Source organism: Manis javanica, chromosome 8 (genome assembly GCF_040802235.1).
Source record: "Manis javanica isolate MJ-LG chromosome 8, MJ_LKY, whole genome shotgun sequence".
NCBI classification, from domain to species: Eukaryota; Metazoa; Chordata; class Mammalia; order Pholidota; family Manidae; genus Manis; species Manis javanica.
The window spans coordinates 5,881,422-5,903,706 of NC_133163.1; the positions used below are offsets into that span (position 1 = coordinate 5,881,422).

General features: G+C 43.9%; 1 protein-coding gene across 5 annotated transcripts in view; it reads left to right on the plus strand.

Moving 5' to 3' along the window:
- Window positions 1–22,285, plus strand: part of SETD3 (SET domain containing 3, actin N3(tau)-histidine methyltransferase) — a 74,045-nt gene that overhangs the window by 17,210 nt on the left and 34,550 nt on the right. For all 5 annotated transcript variants that reach the window (XR_012133677.1, XM_073241869.1, XM_036991635.2 and 2 more), the window contains exon 6: window positions 160–416. Coding sequence is in view for 4 of the 5 variants with exons in the window: in XM_073241869.1 (XP_073097970.1) it covers window positions 160–416 (257 nt within the window). In the remaining variant the exon portion in view is untranslated. The remainder of the gene's footprint in view (window positions 1–159; window positions 417–22,285) is intronic.

Consider the following 22,285-nt stretch of genomic DNA (forward strand, 5'->3'; position numbering starts at 1 on the left):
GTGCTTATAATCTGATATAGTAGGATGTCAAAAGAAAGGTGCATGTTACTTTAAATGTTACAGACTTTTCAGTTATTTCTTAACTTTAATGGATATTTTGAGTGAATACTTTTTGAAGTAGTTATGGAACTTACGCTGTTAACTTCTGGGTTAATTCAGGGCCCTTATATTCTCAAGACCGAATTCTTCAAGCCATGGGAAACATCACACTGGCCTTTCATCTACTGTGTGAGCGAGCCGACCCTAACTCTTTCTGGCAGCCTTACATTCAGACCCTGCCCTGCGAGTACGACACGCCTCTCTACTTTGAAGAAGATGAAGTTCGGCATCTTCAGTCAACACAAGCAGTACATGATGTCTTCAGCCAGTATAAGAACACAGCTCGGCAGTATGCCTATTTCTACAAAGTCATCCAGGTGAGCAGCTGGTAACTGCATAAATGTTCCACTTGACATCTTATTTAGGGTGCTTAACAGTTTGCTTTTTAAGTTAAAAGGCATTCTAATTCTAGTCTGCTATTTCTGTTTTTACAGAAATATCACTGAAATACGGTTTGATTGTACCTGACTTCATCAGTGTTCAGTGTTACTGTAAGCAGCAGTTATGAAAGTCACTAAGTTATGAAAGATTTTCTGAAATAAAAAATTGCAATGAAATTTTAGAACCTATAAAATGTATCTAATTAAAAAAGGTGTGCCATGTACAAATTTTCCAAGGAAATGAAAGTTCATATGTGGGTTCATAAATACACACAGACACACACGTGTGTGTATGTGTGTGTGTGTATGGTAAAATACAATTCATTTACTAAATTCTAATACTGAGTTCTTATGTCTTTCAGAGTGTACTGTGTATTACTTTTAATTAGTGCTAAGTAAGATTCATAAAAATCTGTACAGCTGTGAGCATGGGAATCACATCTGATTACTCCTTTCTGTGCTGTGGTGGTTCAGGCAGCATTAGCTCTGCTTTCCAGTTGCGCAGCAGTTAGGTGGTGCTCGTTCCCTCCAGGGCTGAGAGAGGGGCAGCGTCTTTGCCTCCTGAGTCTCCCCTTTCCCAGTTGCTCAGGAGTCAGCTCCTGGGCTGCTCTACCCGGTATGTGGTAAAGCACAGCCCAAGCGTGCATAGCCCAAAAATGTCAGTAGTGCTGAGGCTGAGAAACAACGCTGTGTATTCATATATAGAAACAAATAATCTCATATGTCTACATGATTCCAAATATCACCATCATTCCCTTCTAATGATTGATTGTCTGGGGCCTGACTGACACTGGTCACTGGTCACTGTACCTCCATGTCAGAAAGTCTTCTCATTAGCTCATTTCACAGCCTTCCTGGCTTTAGCCACCTGGTGTGGTTAAGAGAACGTATTTTAAAGTGCATTCTTGCTTGTTGTCATTTAACAAACATCACTTATTTTTAGCAACCTACAAATATAAAATCATTTTTGGAGTCATTTGACTCGTTAAGGATATAAAAACAGGGGAACCAACATAGAAAAAAAATCTAAGCATAAAATTTAAATTACTCTTTACAAACTAGTGCAGATTTGGATGAGTTACTGAGTTGAGATCCTTGGAATTGCATTTTGAAAGTGAACTCAATGTGCTGGGGTGTCATCCCATGTCCATATTAGCTGGGGACAGTTTAATCAGGAAGGGGGCATTTGAATGATGGAGGGAAAGGAGCACAGTCCTGAGCGTGATTCAAGGGAGGGTTGAAGCAGCGATGGGATAAGCAGCCATGGCCAAGAGAGAGGCCAGTGGCTGCACTGAAAAAACTTGAGCTTTGTAGTAAGACAAACCTGAGTTGAAATCCTAATTCCACATCTTCCTTGCTATTTAAATATAATTTGGAATTAGTTGCTATACCCCTCTCTGTTTTCTGATCTATAAGATAAAAATATGAGACTCATTTTTCAGTATAACTGTTGGCAGCCCGTGTGGGGTTGGATTTTATGTTTGCTGTGGTTTTAAAATCATGTTAATGGCTTACCATCAAGTCATAGTGGCATGGTAGGAAAACCGCCCAGTTTCCCCTGTGAGCCTTTATGCCATACCATGTATCCCTGGGGCACCCACATTTCTGGGGAGAAGCACAGCTTTGCACGTAGTAAACACTGTTATCCCAACATTGTGATTGGGTTAGGGGTGGTTCTTTTTCAGAAGAAGGAAAAGTGACAGTCATTTAACATTAATAAAATTAAGCTGTTAGAAGGGAATCATTATAAATTGAAAATGCATCATAATGAGGTTTTGTAGAAAATGTCCTAATCAGTGGGTTAATATGAGTGCCTGTTGGAATAGGAGCTACAGGCGGCCTACAATGAGATGCACTGCTGTGACAGCCAGGAGGGTAGAGGCCAAGGAGTGGAAGGTTTTTGCATAAGGATTCATGATAACAGAAAACCGTTTTAAGCAAAAATTATCTTTTTAAAAATCATATTTTGATTCTAGCTGTTTTTCTGGTTTTAGAATGTTCTCATTGGTTGCAGAAGTCTTTAGTAGTTGAGAGCAAACACAAATGTTACTACTGTACTCTTGTTTGTTAGTGGCATGTTTTCTCCCCTCGGTGCCAAACCAGATCTCTTTCTCAGGCTTTTCCAGGGTCGCATTCTGGGCTTTTGCTCTTTCTTGGTATGTTGTTATCACTCAGGTGGAGTGAATGAGGAGCATTCATCAGTTCATATTTAACACTCCCATTACAGTGACATGCCCCTATGTGATTTCTGGCTCTTAATCTCTTTCAGTGTAATGGGAACCCTCTCCTCAGAGAAACGTGATGTGCACTGTATCAAACACTTGCATACCATTTGCGAGATCCAAATTCCCTATCCCGATTTGCAGTTTTTAGTTGACTTCCCACTGAAATTCATTTTCCTGGGGCCTGTACCAGCCGTCTGCCTAATCTGAAATCCGTTATTTTTCTTCTGAGCTGACTGAGGCTTGAAGGGCTGCCGGCCATGGCTCTTGGTCACTCTCTCCCGTGTACCCACAGTGTGACAGCAAGCAAGATTTGGTTCCATGTGTCTGTGGTGGAGATCCCAGTCCCTGGGAGAGGGGCACAGAAAAGCATTGTAGTTCAGCCTTACATCTGGCTTCAGGCTTTAGAGTGTTTATTCTAAAAGAAAAGCAGTGCTAGTACTAACTTCTAGTGATTATAAATTCCTTCAGGTAGATTTCTCTGTATTGCATTTTTTTTATTTTCAAGTCTTTCTCTCTCTCTCTTTGGTTATTCTTTCCTAAAAAATCAAAAAATAATTTCCTGTGCTCTTTTCTTCAGCATATTTTCTTGGTCAGGGGCTTTTTATTGTGGCCACCTGTTAGCTCAGAACTTTAACTTGTAGCTTTACAGGGTTTAAGTCTTGGCCTCTGCTTATCCTCATATAGTAGGGGCTTGGCCTTATGGTCTTATAAGTTTTTTTTCATTGTGTTCTTTTTGAGGTATTCAGTGTGTCTTTTAGCTTTTCAACAAATGACAATATGTGATAAGAAGCCTCAAACTCAAGGGATTTAGAGAGCATACCTTGTGTTAAGATATGGCACCTGCTGGTGAAACATTACACTGCAGCTTAATGGTTGAGAAATGTCAACACCCAGACTCAAGGCTAAATTTAGATGTCGTGGCTCAGCCAAATGCTGGAAAAGGCTTGTGTGGATTGAGAAACCTAAGCGGTGGTGAAATTTCTTCCAATTTGTGAAATGGAGACCAGGGAAGAAGAGAGGAGTAAGGTGGAAGGCAGGACCTGGCATATAAAACTGTTGCAGTTTTAAACCTATAAAAGTATACTTTTGGAGCAGGACACTCCAAAATTCAGCTCCAAATTGGAACTTTTGCATGGAAACATATGACTAGTTTTGTGATAGAAATCAGTGAAGAAATAGGATTTGGCTTGAACCCAGCTGTGAAGCAGTGTAATTGCATCAACGTGAAGTGAATCTTACCAAATTTGACTTAACACAGATGAATGATAGTCCAAATATTTCTCACCCATGTCAATGAAAGAGAAATGAACAAATCCTATGAATGAACTGTTCATTTAATTGATAATGTCCTTAGGTGGACCAGGCATTGCCCTGTGGGATGCCAGCTTGTCCTGAGGTTAACAGTGTCATTTCCCTGTGTTGTTGATCTTGAATATGTTCTTTTAAGTAAATGCAAATATACAGGCTCGCTACCATAGAGGCATATTTATAAAATAACTATTTTCTGTTGACCTCGTGATCGCTGATTTGTTCTACCTCACTTGGATTTGCTCTTATGTGTTGGTTGAAGAGTTGAGAGGTGCAGGAACAGGGATGTAGGTGCAGAGACGCATTCGCACATAAACCGCCATGAGTCTTGTTTCAAGACAAGCAAGACTTCTGCCTTCCTGTGTTGCTGTAAGCTTCTACTTTTCCTGTCTTACACTCGAGGATGGAAAAGGCAGTCTTAAGTTGGCTGTCTTCCTTGAACGAGCAATGCCGCATACCTAGCCAGGGCTGTGGCAGGAGATTTGAGCAGCCGCACTCACAACTTGCTGGAAACAGGGCCCACCCAGAGGCGGAGAAGGATGGCACTTCTGGCTCTTGGCATCCTGTGGCAGTTGTGGCTAAATACAAACAGTTGCTTCTCCCATTTCTCAGTGTTCTGCTTGTCTGTGACAGCCACACAAGAACAGCATAATATGTGAATTGGCAGTGATAGATTTAGCTTGTGCTTTCCTAAAACGCGCTTGTACGTATAGAAATCTGATCATACAGAAGGCCTTAAGGAAAGAGCAACAGATAAAAGTAAAAACAGTGGGCATAGTTTACTTAAAGATCCCAACACCCTGAAACTCTCAGGTGATACGCGTCAACATCTAAAGCTGTCTGTAGACGTGTAGCCCCGCGCACTGTGCGGGAGAATGTGCACACACATTTGGTGACGTCATGACGGGCGCTGCTGAGCTTGTGCCGAGGTGGTATTCCTCATGGCCTCTCTCAGGTGGCAGGGGCTCTGCTTGCTCACCTTCTCTGCCGTTGGTCCGTCTCCCACCTGGAAACCAATACTTTTTTTTTTTATCCTTCCCAGATAAACTAGCCCACCACCACCTTCTCCTGACCCTGGATTTACTGCTCTTCATGTTTTTAACCCATTTTCTCTTCTTGACTGTTTAATTAATTAATTAATTCAACTAATAATGTTGAGTGTTTTTCAAGTGTGTGAGTGCCTGCACCTGGAATAGCGACTAGCATCTCTAGAGAAACAATGAGTTTTTTTCTTTTTCTTTTGAAATAATTTCTTAGAGCTACAAAAAAGTTGCAAACATAGTACAAAGTTGAAAGCACAGCCATGGGTGGGCACTGCTTCCTAGATACCATTCTCCTGCCCCTCTTCCCACTTAAGTTTTCCCCTGGAGGCATACGTGTTCCAAAGGTGACATTTTTGTTCTGAGCCAGCTTCATGTCTGTGTCACATCTGTGAGTAGCTGCAGAAGTGACAGGGGAAGGAGCAGTTAGGGGAGAGGCTGAGGGTCTAGTGGGCTGCCTGAGGCTGGAGGTGCCGGGCTAGTTAGCAGCGAATCCAGAGCTAGGCCTCGCTTCCGCAGTGATGGCCCAGGGGAGGGGTCACTCAGTGTCCAGGGAAAGGATGATTTCTGTTTTTAGGTTGTTCAGCTGAGTTAGCCTGGGCCTGGGCTCATCAAGGAAGTAGTTTTCTGGGCTGTGAGCCCATAGGACTGGCCTGATGAAACAGGCTGGGCTGAGGTTGGTTCGAGTGTCTCCTGAGCACATCTAGGAACCCAGGGATATTCCTGGTGCCTTGTCTGCCCTCTTCTCAGGGCTGTACTCCTCACAGTCACCTGTGAGGGAGCTGGTGGTCTTCCCTTTGCAAACTAGGACTGGAGACCAGAGGTTTAGGGTGCCCACACCCTGGGGCTGGGTTCGGAGCAGGTCCTTCAGTGTCTAAAGCTGTCTCTGGTCTTAATTTTGGGACAAGAAGTGGTCTAGTTTTAAGGGCAGAACAGTCTTGTTTAAGGTCTTTCTTGGGCTGTGGTGTACGGAGACTTGAGCGTGGCTCTCCTGCCTGTGAGGCCCCTGCTTGTCAGGGCCGCCCTGGCAGCCTGCTCGGGGCCCAGCTGCTGTGTTCTCCTCCAGCTCTGGAAAGGCATGTGCCTCCTGTCCCACCCTGTCTCTCGCTGCATGGAGGTGGGAGATACTCAGTCTTAGAGGTGCTGTTGGCTTTTCCCCCCAGGCTGGGATGAAGCTAGTGATCTCTTTATTATTGTCCTTACTGTTTGATTTTAATGATATAAAAGATGTGAGAACACCAAAACTTAGGAAAAGCAGTTCAGTCTTCCATGTGCTCTGGAGAGTTTCCAGTGCCTTTATCTTCACGAGAGCCGCTGGCTGGCTGGCTGGGCTGCCCTGACCCAGATCCTCGCCTCTTTCTGGCAGCTGACCTTCACCATTATTAATCTGTGTTAAGTGTCTAGGAGCATTGTCCTTATTGTGTCCATATTGAAGGTTTCTGATTTTATAAATTATTCATTCTCAACATGTATCTAGTTTTCATAATTAAAGGCTGCAGATTTAAAAAATCTAATTTGTGTTTTTAACGGTGTTCACTTGTTTTGCACACTTACAGCGATCCGGACAGGCAGACTTTGGGGGACTCAGGAAATGAAATGCTTTTCTCTGTGTTCACAGCTCTAACTGGAGAAGGCTGTGCCTGAAGTCCCATTGGCCTGTGTTCCCATGCTGGTGCCGGAGGGTGGGTGCTCCCTGGGGTATTAGTGGGTGCGTCAGTGTGGGGGGGTCACGCGTCCCCCTGCCCAGGTCTTTAGGCACAGATTCCAGGGTCTCCCGTCAGCCTTGTGTGCTTGTGCCTGATGTCTCCTGCCCTTGCCACCCCTCTGGCTTCTCACTGGCCGCCCTCCTCTGGGGCCTGCCAGGGAACCACAGCTTCCCTGCTTTGTGTAATCTGGTTGCTTGACTCCCAGCCCTGGGCCCCTTTCAAAAAACCTCTCACTTTGCCAATCAGACTTAGGCATAGTTGTCCAACAAAGCAAGGCGTATAGATCGTCCCCCATCTCCGCCCTACATGTCACCCAGGTGTGTGTGTTAGTGGTAGCAGCTGCACAGGTGAAGTAACCAGACCTCACAGGACAAGATCATACACACGCCCTAGTGGCAGGATGCAGGCCTGCCTGCCGGGTGTCCAGCACTGTGCAACTTGGTCTCCTCTTATTCTTCTGGGCGAAGAAGTCAGGAATTTTTGCCTTCCCATGAGCATCTGAGACAGAACTAACCAGATTAGACTCAGAAGAAACCCCCAATATCAGGCCCACATGGGTGGTAGATTAACTTCTGCCCAGAGAAGTTAAAGCAGGTCAGAGACAGTTAAAACCCTGAAGGTAGTGTTTATTGAGCAGATGCCCCCGTGTGCCAGTGGTGGGCCAAGGGGCTTGACAGGACTCCTTCAGTCCCTATCATTACCCAAAGCTGGCATCACCTCATTTTATGGATGAGCAGACAGTTTGAGGGCAAAAAAGCTGACCAACGCCCAGATCTGTGCCACCCGAGGGGCTGCACGCTCCCTACCTTCCTCTGTCCCCACGGCCCCCTCCTTTTTACAGTTCCTTCTCTCTCCCCTCCAGTCCCCCTTTACCAGCCCTGGGGCTCTTCCACAAGTTTGATGAGTAGAACATTTTATGAAAATCTCAAGTCTAAAAAAAAAAAAGTAAAAACTTCAAAAAAATTCTTCCTTGAAATCTGCTTTTTTTCTTAGTGCCCCCTAAGGTCTGTGTCTGGTGAGTATATTACCTGCTCTCTGGGACAGGAGTGTTGTGGTTTTGTTTTCTTTTAGTTTGGGGTTTTAAAGGGGAACCTGCCTATATTTTCTGAGAACTCGGTTATGTGCCCTTTTGAAAACTCTCTTCCGAGTCAAGGCACATTTGTGACCATTTACATTGGTTGCTACTGACACTCAGATTCTGTACTTCTGCAGAACTGGCTTGTTTTCCATTTCCTTATTATCTTGCCAATGGGTTTCAGCCCCAGGCAAGTTCACTATGGATTCAGTGTGACCAAAGAAATAACAGTAGAACGTTCTTGGGGTGAAAGGGTTATACCCAACTTTATTTCCATAGTGGCAGGTCAATCACTAAAATCTTGTCCACTCAGAGCGAGTCTGCATGCAGCAAGCTGGTCTCTGCCTCTGGGCATCTCTGCCCACACGGCCACCCTCTGGGCCTCTGTCCTTGACACTGCCGCCACTCCAACCTCTGCTCTGCTCTCCTGCAGTCTTGCAGCCGTGCCACGGTGTCACCCAGAGCACTGGGCAGGGCTCTTTATATAGAGTCAATAGCAGCATATTGCCCACACGTGTGTAGTGAGCTAGCCGACCAGGGCCAGGTGAGAATCCAAGCCACAGGACCCTTCACTTTTTCCACACTTATCTTAGTGGTTTAGGCTGCAGCCATCCCATGGCCTCTCTTTGTGTCCATCGTCGACTTGCAAGAAGACATTTGTGATAAATCATAAAAAGGAAGTGGAGACGGTGGAGGACCTCCATGACACCCACTGTGACATTACTAACATATGACTTAATCGCACTGGGACTGGAACTTCTCAGCAGCTGAACGTGAAGCATAGTTGGGATTTTTTGCTCCCGCTGCATTTGAATACCAAGTGGAACAGTGAACCAAGCTTAGCCTTGGGTGAGCTTGTGCGAATTTATAGACCTGCATCTACTGAGATGGTGAGGATGGTTGTTTTAACAGAACTGGTGAGTTGATGAGTGCACAGACAGGCCCGGTTCTATAGCTGTTGGTTTGTAAGATGCGGGTGATTGGAACTGCAAGTGCAGTCTTCCCAGCATCCTTGGACGTGGGGGCCTGAGGGTTGGTGTGCCTCGCTGGTGTTTGCTTTCCTCCTTTGTACTGCGTGTTACTCCTACCAGGGGCTGATGTGGCTGATCCCCTGATTTGGATATTTGGTGCTTTATTCTAGCCCTTGTGGGCTGAGAGCCCACTAGGGTGGACGTCTTTTACTGTTGTGGAAATTCATTCTAGCAATGAGTTTCTGCTGGGCAGATTACCCAGAGGAGTGCCAAGAAATAGGTTTAGAAGTAGTCTTGTTAAAGCAGGTTCTTCTGACTGCCCTGCTGTCCATTCTGCACCCAGCTTGCCAGCTTTGACCTTTCTATCAGTGTTTCATAGGATATAGAACCATTGCTCTGAGTCTGAGCTTATCCCTGTCAGGTACATCTGGTCAGGTTAAGTTGGCATCTGAGTTTCTATCTGTAGGAAGGAGAGGGATGCCTGCTGGCCAGCTGTATAAAAATTAAGAAGCAGATATGTCTGCAGGGCTGGGCACACAGCCTTTTTCAAGGCAGCCCCTTTCAGTGTCCGAGGACTATAATCACATAGCCATTCTTTATGTGGAGGCAGAACAGACCTCCCTAGAACCTCCAACTCGTAGTTTTATTTTCTAACCTTTAGAGCAGAGGAGTAGATTCCATCTTCTGCCACAAGTCCTCTGTCCCACCTGTCCCCTCCTCCCCAGCTGAAGCATTCATTCAGCAAACACCTTCCCTGTGCGACATTCCTGCTTGGAATCGATTGTTTAACAAATTAATTAGAAGTTCACATTCTGGGCATGTATAACTAATTTAGTAAATGTGACATTTAAGGGCACAGATTTAAAAAAGAAAAATGTGGAAGTTCAGAGAAGGAAGAGTGCTTTCGTCTGAAAGCTTGAGGAGGATTTTTTTTCTTTGGTTTTTAAAATGGGAGAAGTGGCATTTGGGGAAGATAATTCTCACTAATGTAAAAGAGGACTTACATTTGTTTAGGGCCTTGTGGTTAGGTACTGCATTCCCGTTTTAACGGTTCCTCCTCCCAGTGTGATGTGCGCATGTCCCTCTCATCCAGGTCGGTGATGGAAAGCGAGTGCTGGGATGGGAGGCCTGGTGGAGGTGAATGGGGTTTGCGTCCATCCGCCTCCTTGACTGTAACGGCTGGAGCCCCTCTGCCCTTGTGAAGATGTATCATTACGAATATCCCTGGGCTGCTGCTCTGACATCTCAGAGATGTTCCCTGGCACTTGCTACCCTCTTACTTTGCTTTCTTTCCTAAAGCTGTCAGTGCCAAACAGTGTGTTATGTATTTCTTCATTTGTCTGTCTGTCTGTCCAGCTGGAACTTAAGCTCACCAAGGTCAGGACTTTGTTTCATGCTTGGCTAGAATGTGCTTAACACATAGAGGGAGCTCAGTGAGCGTTTGCTGAATGAATAAAGCAGTTAGCCAGGGGCTGAAACAGCAACAAATAACATTTACTACATTTACTAGAGCTCTGGTCCGACACGTGCATTGCTTCATTCCATCCTGCCTGTAGCCCGGAGGCAGGCACGGTTGCCTCACTTTGTGGCTGAGGAAGCAGCACTGCTGAGGCCTCACGGCAAGGCAGTGACCAGGCTGGGTCCCAAATCCAGATCGGACTCCAGAGCCCATCCCCTCCCCCACTTCAGGGGCAGAACCTGTGCCATGCGTCTTCTGAGTTCCACCACTCTGAGCGTATGCTTACAGCTCTTCCAGAACCTGCAAGGGGTCAGGCGCAGGCTGGTGTTATCTGAGTTCTTAGCTTAATTCTTCTACTTTTATGGCAAGCTTTGCCTACTTCTTATTCTCAAATGGCTTATTTCTCTTGATTCGTAAAAGACCACCAGTAGTGATTCCGTGACACATGTATAAGTTCTTAACATTGAAGGTCAGATTATTTTTTTGGTCTACAGAGAGATGTACTTGTTTAAAATAGTTGGGAGCTTTCTTACTATCTTTGTTTTATTTTGGAATTCATGTTTCTTCCAGTGGTGACTGCCACCCAGTCCAGGCTGCCGTCCATCCGCGTTTCTAGAGCGTCTCTCCGCTCCTGGCCCCAGCAGTGTAGCTCCGGGTGCAGAGCTAGAGGAGCTTGTTGGCATGCGAATCTTACCATGCCACTGGTTTCCCTGGTACCTGGGATAACCCTAGAGGGCAGGGCTGCTGAGAGGCCCCTTTACCCCCTTCGGCCCGGCCCGATTGCCAGCTGCGCCTCCCCCCTCACAGAGCCCGCCCCCTCTGCTCTTGAGCACTTCCCCAGTCTCTCCAGCCGCCTCTGGTCTCAGGGCTTTGCCGTCTACTCCCTTTCTGCCAGGGGCAGTCTTCCCAGTCCTGTGAGTGCGTGGCTCCTCACTCCTCTGCCCTTAGCTCAGAGGTGCGTCCTGACTGAGGTTTTCTCTCACCGTAAAGTAGATCCCTCTTATCCTGTTAGTGTGTTAGTGAGTGTGTGAGGATTCTCCAGAGAAACAGAACCAATAGGATGTGTGTGTATAGAGAGGGGAGGTTTATTTTAAGGAATTGGCTCATGTGATTGTGGAGGCTGGCAAGTCCAGAATTTATAGGGTAGACCAGCAGGGTGGAGACCCAGAAAAGAGCTGATGTTGCTGTTTGGGTCTGAAGGCCATCTGCTGGCAGGATTTCCTCTTGTTTGGGGGATGTCTGCCTTTTTCTGTTGAGGCCTTGAACTGATTGGGTGTGGCCTTCTATGAGGCCTTCAACTGGCACAGGGCAGAGGGTAATTTGCTTTACTCACAGTCCACCAATTTAAATGTTAATCTCATCCAAAAACAGCCTTATAGAAATATCCAGAATAATGTTTGACCAAATATCTGGGCACCATGGCCCAGCCAAGCTGACTCATGAAGTTAACCATCCCAGTTAACATGCTGTTTATTTCTCACAACACTTGTCACCGTCTGTGATGGCTTTGTATTTATTTGTTATCTGTCTCTGCTGTACTATGAGCTTCACAGCAGGGACCTTTCTTTCCTGGGCACCAGTGTGGCACTGCTGCCAGCCCAGGGCTTGTCACACAGGAGGCTCAGGCAGGGCTTGTTAAGTGGGGGGACCAAGGGCCTTCCAGGTTTCCACATGTATGGCCAACTTGTCCCCAACTCCCCAAGTCATGTGTGGCCAACTTGTCCCCAACTCCCCAAGCTGTGTCCCTGCAGAGCTGCATCCTCAGGGACAGCTACTTCTCTAATTTGTACAGAGGTCCCATCAGACACTTTTGTCTCTACAGGGACAAATGCAAAATGGTAGGACGTCAGAGAAGCCAGCTTAGTGAGGACTGTCCGAGTCTACCAGAACGTGCATACTCTCTTCAGGGTCCTGTGGCTTGGGACGGCCGTGTGCTATCCTTGCTTCCTCTGTGTTCCATGAGAGGGAATTTGCAGTGAGTTGGCAATTGATCAGACCCTCTGCTTGCAGGTTCGGTCTGACAGCTCTCCAGATGACTGGTTTGCATTCTCTTGGGCTGCTGTATTTTCCTTTGTTAAAAAAGAAAAGTACCTTCTATACTCCCCAGAAAACTGGGTGATGTGAATACGCTTCCACAGCTCTGTTAGCTTCTGCTTTCCCTTCATCCTTACCCAGCGGTCATTGCTCGGCCTCTGGCTGATTCATAGGCCTCTCTGCAGACTCATGCTGCGCCATTTTCCCGTACCTTCTGCCCAGATCTTCTTTTGGATGAGGCCCTCCTGTGGCTGCGTCCATGCCAAGTTCCTCTCCAGCCGGGCCTCCTGACCGCTCTGACCCCTGTGTTTACTCTTTGTGTCACTCAGTGAGTTAGCCTCCTCTGTGTGTTATATGTAGATGTCTGAGGCAGATGTATCCCTCCTGGAAATGACTAGGTATCTCCACCTCACTCACATATGGCTGCCCAAATGCTCTACAATTATCAACAGTTTGGACCTGAATCATATTTTTGGAGAGTGGTTACTTTTAGGCCCAGCTGTGTTCTTTAGTTCTCAAGCTTGGTCACCCATTTTGGATCGAGTAATTTGTCCTTTCACAAATCAACTTTATTCTTTCAGCTTAAAGGAAAAGTGATTTCTGAAAATTGGTAGTCAGAAACAGCATGGATACTGTCATTATTTTGATATATATTCAGCCCCATCAGGAAAAAAAAATAGTACCTGTTTTTGTTAAGTAAGTGAGATAACTACCTACTTAAAATATTTTCTGATAATAGTGGAGTTTTACTGAATGCTTGCTTCTCCTCAAGTTCAGTGGCAGGTGCTATAAGGAAAGGGAAAAGTAATATAAGTTCCCTGACTTCTAGAAGTTTATAGAAGAAATGGGAGGGAAACAGTTAGCAGGAAGCTGACGAGCAGCACTGGTGGCCTGAGCCCTTGACTGCTGTGTGATCTCTGTGATGCCTGGGGAAGTCAGGTGGTCCCTCAGTTGGGGTTTGAAGGGTAAAATTGTCTGGTTGAGTGAAGGTCTGGAGTTAGAGATGAGCAGGCCTTACACAGAGGAGACCGAGAAGACAGCCACAGCCTCTGGATTTAGAGAAGTCATTGTGGATTCACGGGGACCAGCTACCAGAAGTCTATGCGTGCATCTCCCTGGGATGCTTATGGCTTCTGTGCCAAAGGCCAGCATGGGGTGAAATGGCTGTGTTTTTAGCAGTTCTGTTTATGGGGTACTTGCATGGCTCAAACTCCCTGAGTCTCAGTTTCCACAGCTACAGCCTGCCCTGTCTCACTCAGACTGTGAAAACAGCTGATATCAACAGATACAAATGTGTTTTTAAAACGTAAAACATGCTGTTGACACGATTAACCAGAAGCTGGATTTGAGCACCCTTCAGTAATGTCTTAAAGGAAATCCCTGTCCTGTATGTCAGAGGCAAGAAGATGAGACAGAAAGGCCTGTTCATAGGAGCTGGGCTAGAGGGACACGGGGAGGGAGAGGGTGAGCCCACCCATGCTGTGGGCACCAGGTGTGAGGACCTTCAGCTGGCCTCAGGATTTCTGTTCTGCAGGTGCCAGGGAGCTGCAGGGGATGTGATCTGTTGGTCAGGGTTTGCTGCTTGCTTAAAGATAACCCTCAGCAGCGGGGAGGCCAGAAGAGCACCTAGCCTGCGGGATTTGGGAAGTTCTTAAGGGTAGATTGACAGTATCTGGTGACAAAAGCTGCATGTGAAGTTTGGGAGATAGTTAAGGATGATCTTGAGACTTCTGGAATAAATTGGTTTGACGTTTACCTTCTCCCTCTTGCTACTAAACTAGCTACCAACCTTTCTCTATTTGTAGTGTTTGTGGTTTAGGAAGGAAATTTTCAATCCGAAATTTCTAGCTTGTTCTGACATTTAGTTTAAACCCACAACAAACCAAAAGTAATTTTGTATCTGAGTTTTCAGTCCAGACAGGTTTATTTTGTACTGTGGAATATATATTTCAAGCAGGAATCTTTTGTATGCAAAAGTCAAGCCTGGAGCAGATTTTTATTGTGAAATTATAAGCTTGTGAAAGTGAAGGTTTTAATGGAAGTGCTCACTCAACCTTAACCATGGTGACACACACACAATAGTGTGTCTGAATGAAAAGCTGTCAGACAATCAGCTTTCAATTTAAATATATCTGTGATTTCAAGACCGGCTCTAATGAGTTTTAAAATATTTGTGTCAGTCTCATGTTTTTTCCTTAAATGCTGTGAAGTCACTTAAAATTAATAAGCCAGTTTTTTATGTAATGGCGTTTCCATGAGAAATGCTACCACCGGCTTTGAAGTCCTTTCTCGGGTGTGGTCGTTCATTAGTCTAAAGTGAGCTAGTGGCTGTGGTTTCCAGAACTGTAAGGACATTGGCTTCTCACTAACCGGCAAGTAGGCCCACCTGAGGGACCACCACGACACAGCTGCCGTGTCTAAACACTGACACTTCGTCACCTGAAGGGGGCGGCATAGTGACAAAGTGTTTCAGTTAATGTCGAGCTTGCTGGAGCTGGTGAGGCATAGGACCAGTGTACCCTGAGCACCCCGACGCTGAGAAGACCCACGGGAGGATCAGTCTGTCCCACGCACACTGCTCCCATGCCTCGCAGTCACACCTCCAGCCTTCTCTCCAGCAGCTCCCACACGTCACCAAACCCCACTGACCCATGGGGAGCATTGTCGCGTGCTGGGGCTGCCCAGAGCTGATGACTCAGCTTCTGTGTTCACCTAGTGGAAAACCAGATCTGGTACAGAGATATAATAGCACCTGTGGGGAGCCTGCCCAGAGTCAAGGGAAGTAGCAGAAAAAGCATGGAGTCAGGAGAGGCTTCACAGAGGTGGGTATGCACCTGACCCTGAAGAAGGTCCAGGAGTTTGCCAGGTAGAGGGCCAAGGGCATAGCATGGCTACTTGATGGGGTTGGAGCATGGTGTGGATGGGGCAGAGGAAATGAGGGCCGAGAGAGACAGAGTCTGGACAGGAGGGAACAGAACTAGTGCAGTAGCACTTGTGAGCCATTAACATCATGATCTGCATTCAGCACAATTCCATTGAGTCCTCACAACAGCCCTGCCAGGTCTGGTGGTTGTTATTCCTGTTTGGCAGTTGAAGAAAGTGAGGCCTATTTGCTGGTTTGGCGATGCTGGGACTTACATCCATCCCTAATTACTGGTGCACCAGAACTAAAATTCCTATCTGACCGTCAAGTATCTTGTCCACTGTATATCGCTGACCTCATCCTTAATGTGGGGAGCTGGTCCCTCACTCCATAAACGTTCATTGACTTATTTATTGGGCAATTTTCTGTTGACTTTTTATTTATTTGAATTGAGATCTAACTTACACATATGAAGTACACATGTATTAAATACAGATTCATTTTTATCCTGAGTGACCACAACCAAGATCAAGATGCAGAAGATCTCTGGTAACCTAGAGAGCTCCCCAGTCTCCTTTTCCTGTCAGCACCCACCCATCCTTTCAGGAGGGAAGTAGCCGTTTTCTGGCTGTCACCCCAGTAAGTTGTGCCTGTCCTCGAGCTTCCTGTAAGTGGGGTTGCACGGTATGGCCTCTTCAGCTCTGGGTCTGTGCTCAGTGTAGCTGACGCCTAGGAGACGTTGTCTGAGTGTGGCTTCAGCGGTACCTCATCCTCTCGTGTGTGTGCGTACACAGTCTGTTGTACGTTCTCCTGTGGACTGTTTGGTTGTTGCCAGTGTCTGGCTATAATGAAGGAAGCTGCCATGACTAATCTTGTGTACGCCTTCTTGTGGACACGTGCTTTCCTTTCTGCTGGGTATTCTCTTGGGAGCAGAATCCCTGTGGACCTGGGGGCAGTCACATCTGCAGCGTCATAGACGTTGACAAACCATTTTCTAAAGTGGTGGGACCAGTTTGCCCTGCCAGCAACATGTGGGCCTTCTGGGGGTTCTGTCCCTTCACGGGTGTGCTTTCAGCAGTCTCTCGGGTGTGCGGTGGTTCTCATTGCAGTTCTGACTTCACTTCCCTTCATATACTTACTAACTTTGGGATTCCTCTTAAGGGAAGTGCCTGTTCAAATCTACTCATTTCAAACAAAATTATAATGTATTTAATTCAATATACACAAAAGATTATCCTTCAAACACGTAATCAGTATAAAATGGCTAGTGATATATTTTATGTTTTTTTATAATAAACATTCAAAATCCAGTGTGTATTTTTGGGGGGCAATATATTACGTTATTAGGTTTTTAAATTGTGGTAAAATAAATATAAAATTTGCCATTTTGACTATAATTTTTTTTTTGAGAGATCATATTTATTGATCAAATGATTGTTAACAACAATAAAATTCTGTATAGGGGAGTCAATGCTCGATGCACAATCATTAATCCACCCCCAGCCTAATTCTCATCAGTCTCCAATCTTCTGAAGCATAACGAACAAGTTCTTACATGGTGAACAAATTCTTACATAGTGAATAAGTTCTTACATGTTGAACAGTACAAGGGCAGTCATCACAGAAACTTTCGGATTTGATCACTCATTATGAACTATAAACAATCAGGTCAAATATGAATATTTGTTTGATTTTTATACTTGATTTATATGTGAATCCCACATTTCTCCCTTTATTATTATTATTATTATTTTTTAAAAATAAAATGCTGAAGTGGTAGGTAGATGCAAGATAAAGGTAGAAAACATAGTCTAGTGCTGTAAGAGAGCAATTGTAGATGATCAGGTGTGTGCCTGTAGACTATGTGTTAATCCAAGCTAGACAAGGGCAATAATACATCCATGGATGCAGAAGATTTCTTTCAAAACAGAGGGGGTGAGGTTCTAAGCCTCACCTCTGTTGATCCCCAATTTCTCACCTGATGGCCCCCCTGCGACTGTGCCTGTCTTAGGTTGTTCCTCCCTTGAGGAATCTTACCTGTCTCTGGCTAACCAGTCATCTTCCGGGGCCATACAGGGAAATGTAAAGTTGGTAAGTGAGAGAGAAGCCATATTGTTTGAAAAGCTTAGCTTTTTACTTCTTTGCAGATTTATGCCCTGTGGCTTCTATGCCCAGCATTTGTCTTGAGGTATCTTTACCACTTGGAGGAGTTATGATACTCGGTGAATTCGATATGAGGCACGAATTCTATTTGAGGGTTGTAATTAGGAAGGAAGAAGAAAAGCTATAGAGGTAGCATATGGAAGAAAACATGGGAAGATTGATAATTTCTTTGACATATCTCTTCTTGTAGAGTAACTTAAGCGTGTATAGGTTTTAAACTCCTAATTAAATTGCACACACACATAAACATAATAGGAATACAGTTACATAACTAAAGCAGATCTATAATTACCAGCCATCTCCAGTGAAGCCAAGAAAACCAGTTAGGCACCCTAGGCATTTGTGAAAATTTGCCTATGATATAATGGATATTGTCCAACTGTACTTGAACAGTCTGAGAGAAATCAGACAAATTAAAACAACCCATTCCTGGGAACTGTTCACATCCCATATGTTCTTTTAACAGTAGATAGTCTGTAGTTGTAAGATTTTGGAGCACTACAACTTGCACTTCTCCTAATACTTGGTTGAGTTCCAATAGTATAGATCCAGTCAAATTTGTTGTTTTGCTGTATGCACAGGCCAGCTTAGATATCTCCTTCATTCCAATGGCAAGTCCAGGAACCAGTGGGATGAATGCAGTTACAACTGCAGCATCGCCTGGATCTTTGTTGAGGGTTTTTGATGATCATCTTCTGGTATGTCTCTTCCAGAGAGTGCTGAAGTTGGAAGTTCTTCTTCATATCATATCTTAGTTCATTTTCTGGGTAGCCAAATTGGGCTTTGATCCTCTGTATAAACACAAACAGACCCTTTGCCCACACTTTGATATGCCCTTTATACCATTGTGTAGAGAAAGGAATATTATCAGAGAAGTATACATCCATAGCCGATCATCTGACACCCTTTAAGTGATCAAAATTAAGGATATTTAAAGCATGCATTAATCATTGATTTACAGTTAGTTTTATCCTATCAGGGAGTTATCCCCCTTCTCTTTCTTTTTTTTTTTGTTATCTTTAATCTACACTTACATGAAGAATATTATGTTTACTAGGCTCTCCCCTATACCAGGTCTCCCCTATAAACCCCTTTACAGTCACTGTCCATCAGCATAGCAAAATGTTATAGAATCACTACTTGTCTTCTCTGTCTTGTATAGCCCTGCCCTTTCTCCCACCCCCCATGCATGCTAATCTTAATACCCCTCTTCTTCTCCCCCCGCCCCATTATCCTTCCCTACCCACCCATCCTCCCCAGTCCCTTTCCTTTTGGTACCTGTTAGTCCATTCTTGGGTTCTGTGATTCTGCTGCTGTTTTGTTCCTTCAGTTTTTCCTTTGTTCTTATACTCCACAGATGAGTGAAATCATTTGGTATTTCTCTTTCTCCGCTTGGCTTATTTCACTGAGCATAATACCCTCCAGGTCCATCCATGTTGCTGCAAATGGTAGGATTTGCCCTCTTCTTATAGCTGAGTAGTATTCCATTGTGTATATGTACCACATCTTCTTTATCCATTCATCTACCGATGGACATTTAGGTTGCTTCCAATTCTTGGCTATTGTAAATAGTGCTGCGATAAACATAGGGGTGCATCTGTCTTTCTCAAACTTGATTGCTGCGTTCCTAGGGTAAATTCCTAGGAGTGGAATTCCTGGGTCAAATGGTAAGTCTGTTATGAGCATTTTGATGAACCTCCATACTGCTTTCCACAATGGTTGAACTAACTTAGATTCCCACCAGCAGTGCAGGAGGGTTCCCCTTTCTCCACAGCCTCGCCAACATTTGTTGTTGTTTGTCTTTTGGATGGCAGCCATCCTTACTGGTGTGAGGTGATACCTCATTGTAGTTTTAATTTGCATTTCTCTGATAATTAGTGATGTGGAGCATCTTTTCATGTGTCTGTTGGCCATCTGTATTTATTTTTTGGAGAACTGTCTGTTCAGTTCCTCTGCCCATTTTTTAATTGGATTATTTGATTTTTGTTTGTTGAGGTGTGTGAGCTCTTTATATATTTTGGACGTCAAGCCTTTATCGGATCTGTCATTTACAAATATATTCTCCCATACTGTAGGGTTCCTTTTTGTTCCATTAATGGAGTCTTTTGCTGTACAGAAGCTTTTCAGCTTAATATAGTCCCACTTGTTCATTTTTGCTGTTGTTTTCCTTGCCCAGGGAGATATGTTCAAGAAGAGGTCACTCATGTTTATGTCTAAGAGGTTTTTGCCTATGTTTTTTTCCATGCGTTTAATGGTTTCATGACTTACATTCAGGTCTTTGATCCATTTTGAATTTACTTTTGTATATGGGGTTAGACAGTGGTCCAGTTTCATTCTCCTACATGTAGCTGTCCAGTTTTGCCAGCACCATCTGTTGAAGAGACTGTCATTTTGCCATTGTATGTCCATGGCTCCTTTATCAAATATTAGTTGACCATATATGTTTGGGTTAATGTCTGGAGTCTCTAGTCTGTTCCACTGGTCTGTGGCTCTGTTCTTGTGCCAGTACCAAATTGTCTTGATTACTATGGCTTTATAGTAGAGCTTGAAGTTGGGGAGTGAGATCCCCCCTACTTTATTCTTCTTTCTCAGGATTGCTTTGGCTATTTGGGGTCTTTGGTGTTTCCATATGAATTTTTGAATTATTTGTTCCAATTCATTGAAGAATGTTGCTGGTAATTTGAGAGGGATTGCATCAAATTTGTATATTGCTTTCGGCAGGATGGCCATTTTGACGATATTAATTCTTCCTAGCCTTGAGCATGGGATGAGTTTCCATTTGTTAGTGTCCCCTTTAATTTCTCTTAAGAGTGACTTGTAGTTTTCAGAGTATAGGTCATTCACTTCTTTGGTTAGATTTATTCCTAGGTATTTTATTCTTTTTGATGCAATTGTGAATGGAATTGTTTTCCTGATTTCTCTTTCTTTTGGTTCATTGTTAGTGTATAGGAAAGCTACAGATTTCTGTGTGTTAATTTTGTATCCTGCAACTTTGCTGTATTCCGATATCAGTTCTAGTAGTTTTGGGGTGGAGTCTTTAGGGTTTTTTATGTACAATATCATGTCGTCTGCAAATAGTGACAGTTTAACTTCTTCTTTACCAATCTGGATGCCTTCTATTTCTTTGTTTTGTCTGATTGCCGTGGCTAGGACCTCCAGTACTATGTTAAATAGCAGTGGGGAGAGTGGGCATCCCTGTCTAGTTCCTGATCTCAGAGGAAAAGCTTTCAGCTTCTCGCTGTTCAGTATAATGCTGGCTGTGGGTTTATCATATATGGCCTTTATTATGTTGAGGTACTTGCCCTCTATTCCCATTTTGCTGAGAGTTTTTATCATGAATGGATGTTGAATTTTGTCAAATGCTTTCTCAGCATCTATGGAGGGAGATGATCATGTGGTTTTTGTCTTTCTTTTTGTTGATGTGGTGGATGATGTTGCATCCCTGGGATGAATCCCAATTGGTCATGGTGTATGATCCTTTTGATAAACTTTTGAATTCGGTTAGCTAACATTTTTTAAGTATTTTTACATCTACATTCATCAGGGATATTGGTCTGTAATTTTCTTTTTTGGTGGGGTCTTTGCCTGGTTTTGGTATTAGGGTGATGTTGGCTTCATAGAATGAGTTTAGAAGTATTCCCTCCTCTTCTATTTTTTGGAACACTTTAAGGAGTATGGGTATTATGTCTTCTCTGTGTGTCTGATAAAATTCCGAGGTAAATCCATCCAGCCCGGGTGCTTTGTTCTTGGGTAGTTTTTTGATTACCATTTCAATTTCTTTGCTTTTAATTGGTTTGTTTAACTTTTGTGTTTCTTCCTTGGTCGGTCTTGGAAGGTTGTATTTTTCTAGGAAGTTGTCCATTTCTTCTAGGTTTTCCAGCTTGTTGGCATATAGGTTTTCATAGTAGTCTTTAATAATTCTTTGTATTTTTGTGGATTCTGTCATGATTTTTCCATTCTCATTTCTGATTCTGTTGATTTGTGTTGATTCTCCTTTTCTCTTAATAAGTTTGGCTGGAGGCTAATCGATTTTGTTTATTTTTTCTCAAAGAACCAGCTCTTGGTTTCATTGATTTTTGCTATTGTTTTATTCTTCTCAATTTTGTTTATTTCTTCGCTGATCTTTATTATGTCCCTCATTCTGCTGACTTTAGGCCTCATTTGTTCTTCTTTTTCCAATTTTGATAATTGTGATGTTAGACTATTCATTTGGGATTGTTCTTCCTTCTTCAAGTGTGCCTGGATCACTATATACTTTCCTCTTAGGACTGCTTTCTCTGCGTCCCACAGAAGTTGGGGCTTTGTGTTGTTGTTGTCATTTGTTTCTATATATTCCTTGATCTCTATTTTAATTTGTTTGTTGATCCATTGATTATTTAGGAGCATGTTGTTAAACCTCCATGTGTTTGTGAGCCTTTTTGTTTTCTTTTGTAGAATTTATTTCTACTTTTATACCTTTGTGGTCTGAAAAATTGGTTGGTAGAATTTCAATATTTTGGATTTTGCTGAGGCTCTTTTTGTGGGCTAGTATGTGGTCTATCCTGGAGAATGTTCGATGTGCACTTGAGAAGAAAGTTTATCCTGTTGCTTTTGGATGTAGAGTTCTATAGATGTCTATTAGGTCCATCCGCTCTACTGTTTTGTTCAGTGCTTCCATGTCCTTACTAATTTTCTGCCTAGTGGATCTATCTTTTGGGGTGAGTGGTGTGTTGAGGTCTCCTAAAATGAATGCATTGCAGTCTATTTCCCCCTTTAGTTCTGTTAGTATTTGTTTCACATATGCTGGTGCTCCTGTGTTGGGTGCATATATATTTAGAATGGTTATATCCTCTTGTTGGACTGAGCCCTTTATCATTATGTAGTGTCCTTCTTTATCTCTTGTTACTTTCTTTGTTTTGAAGTCTATTTTGTCTGATATTAGTACTGCAACCCCTGCTTTCTTCTCGCTGTTGTTTGCCTGAA